A 14,868-nucleotide genomic window follows, 5' to 3' on the forward strand; every position below is an offset into this window, starting at 1 on the left:
CCGGTTAGGGGTCTGGTTTACCGGTCAAACCGGCTGGTATGGTACGATTTTTACATCATTGCTTATGAGTGATGAGAGACATTGGTGGAGTAAGAAATTTTAGGAATTAGGTTTGTTATTATTATTTTTTAGAGATTTAGGCATAAACTACACGCTGATCCAAAATCATGGACATGAATTGTTGCATGTATTACATATGGGCACTTGAAGGCTTGGGTACCAATTATCCTTTGTAATAAATTAATTTTTATGGTTGTGTAATTATCCCTTCAAAGTTCAAATAAGTATTATTCACATGAATGAAACATTACCTTATGGTGTTGTACAATATCTAGAGATCCAAAAATGTTTTAATCACTACACTAACTAATTGGCAAAGATAACATCTAAAAGGAAAGAATAAACATAAATTTATGTTATTACTTAAATTAAAAATCCTTGATTAATTGTTTTAAAAATCTAAAAGATTGATTTTTTTAAAGAATAAACAAATCACATTAAATCTTTAAGAACATAAGCTTAAGTTAAATTTTAAAAATAAAAAAAATGAAATTAAAACATTTAAAGCCATAACATACAAATTTACATGGTAAATATTATAAATACATTATACAATAACTACAGATGTAAAAATTAATTAATTTTAGTTAATTTACTAAATTATTTTTTTGAACTTTTTATTAAAAAAATGTGTTGATATCCATCTATTACAAGAAATGATATCTAATAAAAAATGAGAAAGAAATATAACATAAATGCTTAGGCTACTTCAACAAAGAGGAAAAGTGAAGAAATTATTGATATGGAGGTTTTGAAGTGCAAAATTCTTGTCATTCATTTCGTTTTTATTTTATTAAACAATGCATTTTTGTGTTTTGTGTTCTTTTTTCTTGAATAACAAAGACAACAATATACCAATTCTAACAAATTATAATAAATCATTACTCTTTTATCTACCCACATTTGCATTTACATGTTAATGTGTTATAAATACATAATATGATACTTTCAGAAAATAGTTCAAAACTCTATCTACATTCACGTACAACTAAAATGTGTTATAAACGGATCATAACTTATTTTTACAAAGTAGTTCAAAACTAAATATCCATAATATTATATGGAACAAAAATGAGGAAAAAAACTAAAACAATAACCCTTGCTTGTGACATGCTCATGACGGGTTAGATAAAAAAGATATATGCATTGAAAATACATGAGTTCATACACTATTATTACATCATCCGGTATTCATATTCAATCATCATTAACTCTTTAAAAAATAATTCAAATGAACCGTAAATGATGTAGTGATTGTATATAAATCTTTACGCTGCATAAATATTATGAATTCTCATATATGACAAGTAAAATTACTGGTCCTAGAAAATAAATAGAAACACTTCATTTTCCTTTTTGTTCATCAGGCCTATGATTGAATCAATTTATCAGCTTTCACCATTCACTATTTCAACATCATAGTCACATGTCTGAGTCCATTTTGTGGAGATTGCAACACTGCTATAAATAACTAGGTCAGCTTTATAAAGTAAACTAACTCTAACTGAAGCTGGAGAAACTCATCAACAATTAAGGTTAACTTCAATTATAATTAATCATGGAAGATCTAATCATGAAGCACAATTTGATTTTCATAATTGGCACAAATGGACTGTAACAAGTGTATAAATGTGTCTGTTCCGTGTGCACAGACATTTATTTAGGTTTAACTAATACATGTGTTATCTGGCAAAATGACGCAATTTATTATCATGGCAATGCATAAGTGATGTTGTTGCTACCCCACTTTTGTAGGTGTGACGAGAAAAATGCAAATAATGGGAAAATGGGTGTTAACAGACACTTAATGTCAAACATGAAATGCAAACAATAATTTTCTACATGCACAATCATACATTCATCCACAACAGAATTTAGATTTTAGAGTAAAGCTACAGAAACAATAGGTATTCTATTGAATTCAGAAAAATATTATATCCTCCTAATAGATCGGCCTCAAAATCCTCATACCCATAAAAACAGTGACATGTGTTACTTGAACTAACACGTGTCGACTTCATATGAGTAGTGAAGTTAGGATATTTATCATGAATTAAAATGTTTTAGGCTTAGTTTCTAGGAGGATATAACATTACTATTGAATTAATGCCATCAAGCTCAGCAAATGAATGCAGTTTCTCAGTTTTGCATTAACATAATCCCAATTCCATGAACAGACAGCTTAATACAAGTTTGTTGTGTAAAGTTCTGGGGTCTTGGGAGCATACTATTTATTCTGAAACTACATTTCCACTCAAGTATTTTTAGTTTATTTTCTTGTAAATTTATTCAATATAAATACATAAACATTTTAAACATGCAGATTGATCAGTGATCCAAGATTCCAAGCTTCACCAGATCAATGTTAAGCATGAAGAAGAGTAATTAACAACTAGAACAATGTTATATTCTTCTGGAACTTTAATCATGAAGAAGAATATAACATTTCAATTAAAATAAAAATAATCAAGGATGAAGTCATAAATCAGGAAATGCTCTGTATATCCCCATCATGCATGCAGGTAAGCATCAAAACTAGTTTGAGCAAAATGCAAAACGTTGTGTACCATGATCAGTGTTATAAAACACAACTCAATCAACCGTTACCTATTGAAACAGGAACCTTTTCTTCATGCTTTCTAGTTATGTTAATACATCGACGCCTTAAATTTTTAAAACTAATTGCACCTGCACTTCTCTAGTTTATTTGGAACATTTTTAGTGTATTAGTCAATGCAGCCTCTATACCACCATCAATAAATTGTGATGATTAAAGAGATATTAGAAACCCAAGTACTAGCCTGCAAAAGTACATACAAAATCGCATATGCACACCAGTACATACAGAGAGAGACCTGAAAATACCTGTTTCTTCTTCGTTAAGCAACAATCTGATGTTGACAATTACTCTGGGGAGGCCGGCAGCGGAAATAAATAAATTGCATTAAAATCTAGAACAAATATTAAGGTAGACATATTTCTTCTTCGCGCTGCCTTTTTGTACCTGACTCAATAGGAATCTCGTGTTTTTTTCTTCTTTTCAGTTAATCGGTTAAAAACAGTTCTTAATTGTGTACTTAAATTGCTTCAACTGTATCTATAACCAGAGTCATTATTAATTCAAAGGAAAAGGGAAGAATTCCTATAAAATCAAATAAAAAAGGAGGAAATATATGTTCCTAAGAGGGCTAAACTCTTCAGTTTAACTTTGTTGCTCCTACATATGATTTATGCTACATCCTATGTAGAATCCAATTCTCTTTATTAAGAATAGTTTGTTAGAATATAAATATATAAAAAAGGATACAAAAAAATCAAGAAGGACACATCCTCCTGAATCTACCAGCCATGGTAGATTTGGTTTGAGTTTTGACCAATCCAAGCTGATCATAAGTATGCTACAAAAAGACAAAGTACATGTTCTTAGCTTATATGCAATAATTGCACATCCTTGCCGTATTTTGAGTATGCCAAAGAGCACTAAAACTTAAAATAGAGAAGACAATATAAACCAACAGCATACCTTGCTACATAAGTGGCATTCCCAATTAAAGCAAAGAGAAACATCAAAGGATTGAGTCCCTACATATCATACCAGAGAGATTTAAACTCTGCCATTTTTCTATCTCAATGATAAAACTAATAAAAAGATAAATGATCATAGCTTTGATAGTTAGAGTCCCTAACCTCAGCATGACCCCTTCTGATCTGCAAAATTTATGAAATTTCGTGTCAAAATATCAATCAGCTTACAATGATGAATCGATCAAGCTTAAATTGTATCATTAACTACAAAATGAAGCTTATTATATGATTTCAAAATTTCCAAATATATACTTACAAGTTTCTCATCGAAATTACCAAAAAATAATCATTTCTATCATTTATCTAGTATATGCAGAACATTTCCTTAGTTCTCTATTATTTTCTATGAGATACTTTTTCATGTCCATCATAAACTAGGCTATGCAAGTGATGTGATGGATTACTATAGTACATACCAGTTAAACAATAAAAAATCTCATCTCGTGCAACATATTTTTATCTTTAGAGTTTCCAATCTTATCTACTGGAACATAACTCACATTTAAACAAATTTGGGGTAGCCTCCCACCCAAATATATAAATGTCATTATCCAACCAAGGAAGGTTCCAATGCCACTGCCTCCTGATGCGCCATTTTCTATCAACTGATCACCACCAACCTGAAATTGTGGTAAGAATTGGTGGCAAATAGGGGAATGAAAAATTAAATTTTTTTCGTCTCACAAACTTCAAAGTTGAAAATAAATATAACCATGTAAACTTCATCAGGAAGGGGAAAGTACATGGGAGAGAGTTACCTTTGATTCTGCAATCATTCACCAAATTGACCAAAACGGAAGTAATAGTTTTTTAAAAACAATTATTTGATGATCAAGTTATTCATATTCTTATATGATACACTAAATAAATTATAAACAGTCAGGTCGATATCCAAACAGGGGTGATCAATCCTCTACATAGATAACCAAGTTGCGATTCACATTACCTGAAATAGCTTTCGTCCAACATAAATCACAGATTCTTGTCTTGGGTTTGAGACCATGGGATCAGTTCTTCGGTCTAGTGATTGAAGCATATTGATACCACCGAGAATAGTTAATATTGACACCTGAACCAAGACCAGGTGTGATTAGATATTGATGCTGACACTGTCATATTTATAGACAAGAGTAGTAGTAGACTATAACATTTACCAAGCAAAGTGTATTTTTTATCTTTAAAGCCGGTGCGGATCGGGTAGCAGCAGCTGGACCAAGCAAGTTCTCTTGTATAGAATCTAAAGTTGGAGAACTAGGTATCACTCTTTGGGCTAAGAGGGACCCTGCTGTTGGAGTATGACTTTTAGATAGATATCTTGCTGACCTGATGAGCTCAAAACAAAATGAGTTTACTAATAAGAAATTCAGAATGTTTGAGAAAGAAAAGCCCATCAGAGCTTTTGTATTAAGATTATTCTCTTTGTATTACCATAAAAGAAATGATGTATACTCAGCAAGCGCAAAATAAGGAAGACCCTTAGTGAATCTTCGACATTTCGTCAAAGAAAACTTTTGGAAGGAAAGATAACAAAGCCATACATGGTTGAGAAACCCTAAGAATTCAATCAATAATGAGCGCATAATAGTTAACAACTCTTTTTGCACAAGTTCCTGGAGCTCAATTTGCCTTAGAGATGCTATTTTCACAAACACTTTTTGCACAAGTTCCCCCAAAACAGATGTTTTTATTTATTTATCAAGTCAACTCTTCAGATTTTAAGTCACTGCCCAAGTCTCGATAATTGTTTTCTTCAAACAAATAGAGATATCAGGAGTTTGTGTGTAGAGTAGCATTCCTCTTTGATATTAATATCCTAACTGAAGGATATTGAACCACAGAATTCTTAAGGGTAGGCACCCAAAATATCAATTTAAGTACAGATTAGGCATAAATAGCATCGGCTGGTTGAATCTTCTCTCTTAATGAACAAGATCAACTTATGCTTACATTTGGCTACCCGAACCAATCCTGGCCACCCTAGTGTATGAGTGCGGCCCTTTAAGATTGAAAATATTAGCATTTTAAACTTAAAACTCTATGATGATGTTAATTCAAGTTTTTCATTTATATACATCCCTACATTGAGGGAATCAAATATAATTGTTTTTACCAAAAGCATAAGAGGATTCAGGTTGACAACAAAGCTAGTTCACAACAGTGCATAGATTTCAGTGAGAAAGATAAATTACTGGTAGAATAATTCTCTTCCGGTAGAAATTCCTCGAGGATGTGCTGGAAAAGGAATAGGAGAACTCCGACCAGTGCCTTTATTGTAATCATCAAATACATTGCTCTCTTCACCATCACTGGCTTTTTCCTCTCCCCTATTGCTTTGTGCAACATTTGTTGGAGTCTCAACCTGCTCATGCTTGGAATGCTACCATACAAATGAAAATAATATATCAGGCAATATCTCAACTTGTTTACAATTGCTCACTAATTTTTGCAAAATAATTGTAATTATGACTTATGACTTAGGGTGTTTTGTAACTATGCTGTACAACCTAGGATGATCTTATACTCCGAAGAGATGAAGGAAAAAAATGCCTGCAAAACTCTGCAAGTATATCAAACCATACTTTTAACAAACTGTTGTTCTTATATACTACTAGAAGAATACAGTTCTTTTGTGATTTAAATGGCATGGATTTAAAATCCCTTTAATCTGCAGTGTGCAAATAACTGATAAGATACCTTATGTAAAATAGCTAGTTATTTTTTATGCTTGGGGATAAGGCCCACAGGCCACTGTCATATGAGTATAATCTACTCACATGGTTGAACCAGTATGGATTTTTTTATAAGAAAACCAAGAAGTTCAAAAAATGATCTGTACGTATAGTGTAAGATGGCAGACAAAGGCATAATTAACCAGATTAATCCCATATAGCTTATTCTGCATTCGGGACTTTATTCTGACCCACATTTGAGATCTAGTTTTAAGCACTGTGAGTCCAATTTCCTTCCAAATTCTTCTAGATTGAACTAGAGTTGTCACTTTGAATTCCTATTTAAAGAGGAATTTGATATATGAACCCCAAATACTGGAAACAGGATTTACCAACATGGGTGATGGGTCACATGACATCATTCATATTATTAATTAAGACAGTTGCTTTCAACATACATTCACATTCTTGAAGAAATCTCAATCTCACCCGCTGAAGGACAAGGTAGATATGATGTTTTCAATTTTCAAAAAGTAATGATAATCACCAAAAATTATGTGCATGCAACATAAAGAATAGGGATTTGCACCTTGAGCTGTCTCTTGCATTTTAGTTGAGGATATATATGTCCATAGTAAATGGATTGTGCACCAAGTACAACCGTTATAATGGTATACAGCTACACGTTAATACAACAGGGTAAAAAGGTTATTAGATCAATGAGCCGAGGCTGCGAAAATCAGATAACATGACACCTGCAAATGTATCGGAACCCCTCAGATTTCAGCTAGAGTCCTTACCACAGCCATATATAATTGAGTCGGAAGCTGCATGAACAAAAAATAAAAACAATCACTTAGCATACACTTATTAACTTAGTAGGGAAAGACTGACTGTTTTTATTGCTGTTATGTGATATACAACAAGTTCAACATAAATACCACTCAGAAAATTGGTAAATGAATTATCATTATATTTTCCACAAAGGGAGCAATTCTTATGTACTCTTAGAGTACCACACTCAGTTCACAAGCATAACAAGTATTTCACTAAAAAAACATAATGTGTGGATAGTATAATATACATGCCATTAGATGTATTTAAAATAACATTTAATAAAAAGTTATATCAAATCTGACATGTTGAGAGTATAGCTTGTAGATTACATAACTATTTTCCAAACAAAAGGCATCTGAGAGAATATATTGAATATGGTCTTCTTGTGCATAATAAGTATTTAATTTAAGAGAATAAAATGGTGTTAGTGTATTAATATTGAGCTCGGCTTATATTAGTCGTACTAAACTGGGGCTAAACTTCTTTTAGTAGTATAACTACAAACGCAAAGACGACATCGTTATGAGGTAATGATCAAAGGTTTTAAAAGGGTCTTCATTCGAGTAACAAAGACATTCCCTGACATGGCAGATTAGCAGTTTCTGCAGATCCCTTCCAGTAACTCTTCATTCAAAGTTTTAAAGTATTACTGTTACATTGTTGAATGTCTAAAGTATTTTCAGAAATTATCTATTATTTTTCGGGGGTTATCAAGGAATTGCTGGACTTTCCATGGTTTTTCATGCAATTTATTAGAATCTATGTTAACAGTAAAAAACATTATCCAAGAAACTTTTTAATAAATCCCATCTTTCTTATAGATACATTTTAGTTATAAAATATTTAGTGATTCAAGCATGAACTGATTATTTGACTAATGCCCAATCTCAACCCTGCATTTTAGTTATAAAATATGTTGATAGTGGGATAAAGTAATAGTAAATTCTAAAGTTTGCTCCAAAAAGACATGCTACTTAAATCATTAAGATGAGTGATAGATACTTACAGTTGCAGGTTCCAGCAAGCATCCAAAGAAGTTGAATAGATCTCTGGAGTATATAAAATAAATCATATCAAAATAGTTGACAAATATAAAACAAAAATTTCATGCATAAATAATGACATCAAATACAGAGGCCGTGGAAAAAAGGATTACTCGAATGAGCAATGCTAGGTTGCTTTGATAGAAAAAATGCATGCCAATCCCACCCAGGTAGCACCCATAGTTAGGTTGGGACTTGGGACCCATCCGATTCTATCTCATTGTTACCAAATACATTGTACGAGTAAGGGTATGTAGTTCATCTGGATAGGCGATTTGTCACCTTACATACCACTAAGTGAGAGCCTTTGCATCTGACCGTCTTTTTTATAATTTCCTTCGCTTGATATGGACCCGCTACACAAGACGCGATATGGCGAATGTGATACGCAGTATGCCGGATTTATGAGAGAATCCAATAACTACGGTGAATCTAGGCTCTCCAGGTTAGGTAGCCTCATTTGCTACTTAAAAATATTAAACTACGCAATGGTTGAGACTTTAATATACAGAAAATTAAGTTCAGGTCATGTCAATCACCATATTTTAATGATGTTTCCTCTTCAACGCTGCCTCTTGATTCTCCTAATTAATATTGGCATGCACTCAACTAACCTAGAACCTGCAAGCTCGTTTTGACTTCTTACTTCTTGTGGTGAGCTAAGTGTATCCTTAAATATGAGAGGAAAAGGTTCAGAAATGAAATTATATGAAAAATTATACAAAAAACTCATCCTGATACTTTTAACTTGTTAAGATGATACTTTTTATTATAGAGCATTATGGCATCGTCCGATCCATGTAGCCGACCCCACCTAGTAGGATTAAGACTTGGTTGTTGTCGTTGTTGTTGTTAAGAGGATTATAAACAGGTTCTTATAGCACCAAATTCCTAGAGTGAATTTAAGCATTGCATGAATAAGCTAATTGCAGAAATCACATTAATCAAACCAGTAATGAGATCTCATATCACATACTCAACTAAAGGTTGAAGATATGATTTAAATATCAATAAATGTTAAAGAGTAAATTCAAATAAAACAACAGAAGAGACAAAAATATAAATAAGAACAACATTATTTATGACTAAATCACATAGGACAAATACAAGCAAGTACTAATGAAAAGTTAACTTACCCAATTATCCATGTGACCAAGAAAGTGATAGAAAGACCCTCAGCAGATTTGGCTCTATAGTTTGTCATTATTTGAGGTATCTCAGCAACAACCCAAATAAAGACACTGATCATGCCTAATGTGAAAGAAGCTGTCTCCTTCACACTTTCCATATTGTTCTTGACCAATTTCAAGCAATGCAGATTGCTAATACACAATATGGAAATGGTGGAGCTCTCAAAAACTTCCATAGCATCAAAGGAACTGGTATATACAATGCAAAAAAATGAAATGAAAAAAGAATCAGTGACAGAGTTTCCTCTAATACTGCCAAATTATCAGAGATCCAGAATGTGACATGAATAGTCAGAGGTATCAATAAGATAGTATATATCACATGGCAATAACAATAATTAAGTAATATAATAAGAAATAAATCAGTGGATTGGGCGCAGTGGTTTAAATTGTGGACTGCATCCTGTGATGTGGTCGTGCAATATTGTGGTTACAGTGACCACCACTACTGCATACCACCGCAATTGTGCTGTGAAACTAAATCAGAATGATGAGGCCACATTGGGCCGCAAAGCAGCCACATCGGACCTTATTCAATCTTTTAGAAAGTTAAAACCTTTTTTATGGGCTATACATATTATAAGCCAAAAATGTGGTAAAACGGTTTGCAGCCAAAAGGGGTGAATCAAATAAAAAATTGAATAACAAGTTAATTAAATGCTTCAAACAAAAAGCAGTGTGTTCATAACAATATCATCAAATTTAATTGAAAACCCAGAATCAATCAATGTCAATAAAGTATCTACTTCACATTCATTGAAAATAATGACGAGAGGAAAATACCATCAAATGTGATTGGGAATGAAACTGAAATACATAATGCATTGCATGCAAAGGAAAATGAATACCCAGAAAGGAAAGAAGTAAAATCTCGAGCTCCCTTTGTATCGCAACGTTACATGGAAGCTGTTAATAAGAAACATTTACTTAATATATCAAGTATAATCTCCATAGAGACAAATAATGTTTTCCAGTGTAATTTTATTGTAATCAATTGAATATGTGTAATTGAAAGTTACATTTCTTATCTATCAAGTTAATCCATTTTACATTTTTTTTTATAAGAGATTAAAATTTATATATTGACAATGTTATATTGTCAACACGTCATTTATCATTGATTTATTTTTTATGTGAGAGTTAATGATCTGCATGTATCTTTTTCTATTTTTTTTTTGTTGAATCTGAAACATGTAGATTCATTAATCATTTACCGTAGGAGTTATACTTGATTTGTGATTTCTACACAAAACCTTTTACAATAATTAACAATAGTGTAAGAATCTTTTGTAATAATGTTGTATCATATATTATTCATATTTAAATATTGTGAACTTTTAAATATAAATAATACAAATAAATGGTGAATATATGTGTATGTACATAAATATTAAACTGATAATCTTATTTAATTTTTTTGTTTAATACATATGTACAACTTAACCACTGATTATGGTTTTGAAATAAATATTTAGATCAGAATGATTATTAATTGAAAGGTTGTTCTTTTTAAAAAAGAAATCAATACAAGAAAGTAAATACATGTGACATATTTAAAAAATGTTGCACTTTACAATTAGAGAAGAAAATCTGTTTGAAGATCAACATTAAAATGTTTGTTAAGTGATATAGATACAATTGTGAACTATATTCCTAAATGGAATACTGAACAGAAGTCTAAATATCACGAGGGCATAGTTAAAACATTAACCATTGTTTCTTTTGTTAAAATATGAGTTATAGTGAGGCAACTCTATTAGACAAGTAGATGAACAAAATGATAGTTGTTATGGAGTGAGCTGAGTCTCACCGATTAACCAACTAGCAGGACATCCAATCCATTATCAGAGCCTATACTAGACAAGATCTTTGTTCATCTAAAGTCATAATAGTGTTACAAAAACAAACATACTTTTATTCTGGTTAAGAACTCTTAAAACTTAAAAGCAGAAACCAGACTTCCATCTCCTATACTAGAGAAGATCTTTATTCATCCAAAGTCATAATAGTGTCATGATTCTCCCCATGTGTTTGTCCTTACTATTATAACTGAGAAAAAAGTGTATGCGATAACAATATATGAGTTTTATACATTGTTGTTGTATAATTTAATATTGACATTTAATCATTATTGACTCTTAAAAAGGTAATACAAATAAATAATGAATTATGTAATAACTTCCATAAATTTTTACACTGATAAATGACCAATAAAGGCCCCTAACTAGGTCCTTACCCTCCAAATGCTATAACACCACTAACCAGCTAAAGGTAAGGGTAGTTCATGTATACAATTTTGGATATGAGTCTTACTTTTGGATATTTCATTTTGCCTTGTGGATATTATTGTTCACGTACAAAATTGCTTTTCTAATCAAATGGAATTTAAAAAATAGTTAATATTGTTCGCAAATTTTAACGTTTAGCTATTTCCGATATATGAGTAAGAATGTTAGATGTAGATGTTTAAAAATTATTGTTACATGCTTCTTGCTTTGAAAACTAGCTTACTTTAAGGTTAGGATAATTTTATTAAATTGTGGACTACATATGGCTATAATATTGGGGTTGCAATGAATATTATAACATAATCACCGATAATTACAGTGTGATATTGAATCAAAATGGTATTGTTATGAGATACAATGCAACTATATTGAGTTGCAATTAAGTTGCATCAGATCACATTAAATTTAAAAACATTTTTTAATCACAAAACAATGACAACAATTCGCATTGTAACAACTACAATCACAATAATCATATATGTAACCACAATCACGAGGACAACCGCAATATAAAACAACTATGAATACTATTTTGAAAAGGTAAAAAGAATTTGTAAAACAATTTAGAATGCCCTCAAGTTTTAAATGTCACTAGTTGAGATAATTTTAAGGGTAGTCTCAAGTTTAAAGTTTTTCTTCCAAAAATAGTAGCTATAGTTCACATTTACACCTTTTTTGGGAATTTCAGGCTCACAAGCTACCAACTCTCTAATTTGATGAAATCTCACATCCATATATTTAGTCCTAGCATGATACACCTGGTTCTTTGTTAAGAAGATAGCACTCTGACTAGCGGAACTTCACCTTGCTCAATGCCTAACTCACTTATCAGCCCCATAAGCCATAGGGCTTCCTTAGAAGCTTCACCAGTTGTCATGTACTCTACTTCAATTGTGGACATAGCAACAACAGACTGGACTGATGATCTCCACATAATTGGACCACTTGCAAGGGTGAAGACAAACCCCGTTGTGGACCTTCTATCATCCAAGTCTATTGCATAGTCTGAATCAACATAACCAATAACTGAAGGCTTACTCTATTGGCTGCCAAATATGATATCGAGACCTGTAGTCCCCTTCAAATATCTGAATATCCATTTGACTGCTTCCCAATGATGCTTCCATGGTTTCGACATGTACTTGCATACTTGACTAACTGCTTGTGCCAAGTCCAATCTAGTACAAACCATAGCATACATCAAGCAACCCACTACACTGGCATATGGAAGCTTTGACATGTATTTCTTTTCTTCATTTGTCTTTGGACACTGATCTAGGGAAAACTTGAAGTGATTTGTCAATGGAGTGTTTACTACTTTAGCATTGCTTGTATCAAATCTCTCTAAGATCTTTCCACCATAGCTTTGTTGGGAGAGCCATAGTTTTCTAGCTCCCTTATCCCTGTGAATCTCCATCCCAAGAAACTTTCTAGCAGCCCCTAAATCTTTCATGTCAAACACCTTACCTAGTATGACTTTCAACTCATTTATATCACTCAAGTGTTAGCAACAATCAACATATAGCGCTTGTAATCAAGCTTCAACATATAAGTGTCAAACCGCTTATACCACTGTTTGGGAGACTGCTTCAATCCATATAGAGACTTCTTCAACTTGCAAACCAAGTGACTTTGTCCAGCTGCACTGAATTATTCTAGTTGTGTCATGTAAATTTTCTCCTCTAATTCACCATCGGGAAAGACAATCTTCACATCCATTTGTTCTAAATGCATATCCCGACTAGCTACCAAGGCAAGCACTGCCTTGATAGAAGTGTGTCTTACCACTAGGGAGGGAATCTTATTATAGTCGATCTCCTTCTGCTTTGAATACATTTTTGGTACAAGACGAGCCTTAAACTTTTCACCTTCTTTTTCTGATACTGATAGCTTCCTCTTGTACACCCACTTGCACCCAACTGCACGCTTATCTGGGGGCAATGAGACAAGGATTTAGTGAAAGCTTGAAGATGACTCAACAAATCAACATGTTGTGGACTCAAAGGTTTCATAGCTAGACTAGGTTCCTTAAAAGAGTCATTTTTAGAGTCTTAGATGTGTGCCTTAGATATTGAGTCTAGGTTAGGTAAACCTAGATGCAATTCTCACAAGCCTTAAAAATAATCAATTCATTTACATGAGACATGTCATATATATTATTATATGTTCATGCATTAATCATACAGGTTACTTGTGCATCTTAGGCATAATATATTGGTAAAACATGTATAGTTGATAAGTATAACATATAGGTAGTTTACTATTTAATCATCTAGTTGAAAAATATGCCAGTTAATCGATTAAGGAAGGTGTTAATCGATTAACGTGAATTTGGTTTTAACAGATAACTGAAAACCTGAAAACAGTTATTCTCAACATCCTGTTAATCGATTAAAAGAGAATTTAATCGATTAATTGGGTCTCAGAAAGGTTTTCAATATAAACTGTGTTTTTAGGTCATGCACCAAAACATCATATCATTCATTTTTAGAATTGCTAATTGCATATTTTTCGTGCTTAATTGTGTCATATAGGCAGAGTGAAATGCATTGTGAAATAGTGAGATATTATATCATGCTTAGGGTTTAATTGTCATCTAATTGTATGTGGTTAATGTGTTAAACTTTGCTATCTTTTCTTGCATGATTCTTGCATTTCTTTAGAATAATTTTAGGGTAGAAATTCTATGGTTCTGCATATTAATGAACTCATACATATTCATGTTAACTTGTGAGTTTTGTATGGGGTTTTAAGCTGAGTTTCAATTGCAATATTTTGAGCTACATTGTGTTTTATAATACTCTGATTTTGTACTGTTTTTGTGTTGTAATAAGGGAAGTCGTCTCTTGGTGTCTTACCACCTAAGAGATTCAGTGAGTCTTCACCAAGACTTAGAGGTCTTGAGTTTAGAACGTTTTCTTGGCTGGGGCTAGATCGTAAGAAAGGTTTTCTTAGGCGATTAGGATAGTCAGACCAAGAAAGTGGGTTCTTGGATTCAAGAAGGGAGCATCTAAGTGTTTGTATTGGAAGTTTGCATATAGCAATACATTCGTTTCAATATTAGTGAAGAAAATCTCCCGAGATCAGAAGGGGAGGCCTAGATGTAGTTTGTAAGTGGACCCGCAAATGAACCAGGATAAAATTCCTTGTTGCAAGTTTTTTCTATCCCTAATCTCTTTAAGTTTCAAGTTGTATT

The 14,868-nt window shown here is 32.4% G+C and overlaps 1 protein-coding gene across 1 annotated transcript; it reads right to left on the reverse strand.

The window, feature by feature from the left end:
- On the reverse strand, positions 1,305-10,312 carry LOC109357955 (probable vacuolar amino acid transporter YPQ1). Its single transcript, XM_019602012.1, has 14 exons — positions 10,233-10,312; positions 9,331-9,573; positions 8,158-8,200; positions 7,115-7,141; positions 6,904-6,993; positions 5,835-6,022; positions 4,800-4,968; positions 4,592-4,714; positions 4,146-4,265; positions 3,748-3,768; positions 3,584-3,642; positions 3,368-3,458; positions 2,926-3,011; positions 1,305-1,521 (listed from the first exon to the last, which is right to left on the reverse strand). Exons 2-13 carry the CDS (start codon positions 9,558-9,560, stop codon positions 2,940-2,942), a joined length of 1,233 nt encoding a protein of 410 aa, XP_019457557.1. The 5' UTR covers positions 9,561-9,573; positions 10,233-10,312; the 3' UTR covers positions 1,305-1,521; positions 2,926-2,939.

Source organism: Lupinus angustifolius, chromosome LG10 (assembly GCF_001865875.1).
Source record: "Lupinus angustifolius cultivar Tanjil chromosome LG10, LupAngTanjil_v1.0, whole genome shotgun sequence".
Lineage (NCBI taxonomy): Eukaryota > Viridiplantae > Streptophyta > Magnoliopsida > Fabales > Fabaceae > Lupinus > Lupinus angustifolius.

What these genes read in the sequence shown, in the direction of transcription:
- LOC109357955 (XM_019602012.1), bottom strand. Translation starts at nt 9,560, where the DNA reads ATGGAAGTTTTTGAGAGCTCCACCATTTCCATATTGTGTATTAGCAAT. An exon ending in TAAAAAATACACTTTGCTTG is followed by an intron (nt 4,715 to 4,799) that starts GTAAATGTTATA and finishes GTCTTGGTTCAG; the next exon opens with GTGTCAATATTAACTATTCT. An exon ending in GTGTCCTTCTTGATTTTTTT is followed by an intron (nt 3,012 to 3,367) that starts GTATCCTTTTTT and finishes TATTTGTTCTAG; the next exon opens with ATTTTAATGCAATTTATTTA.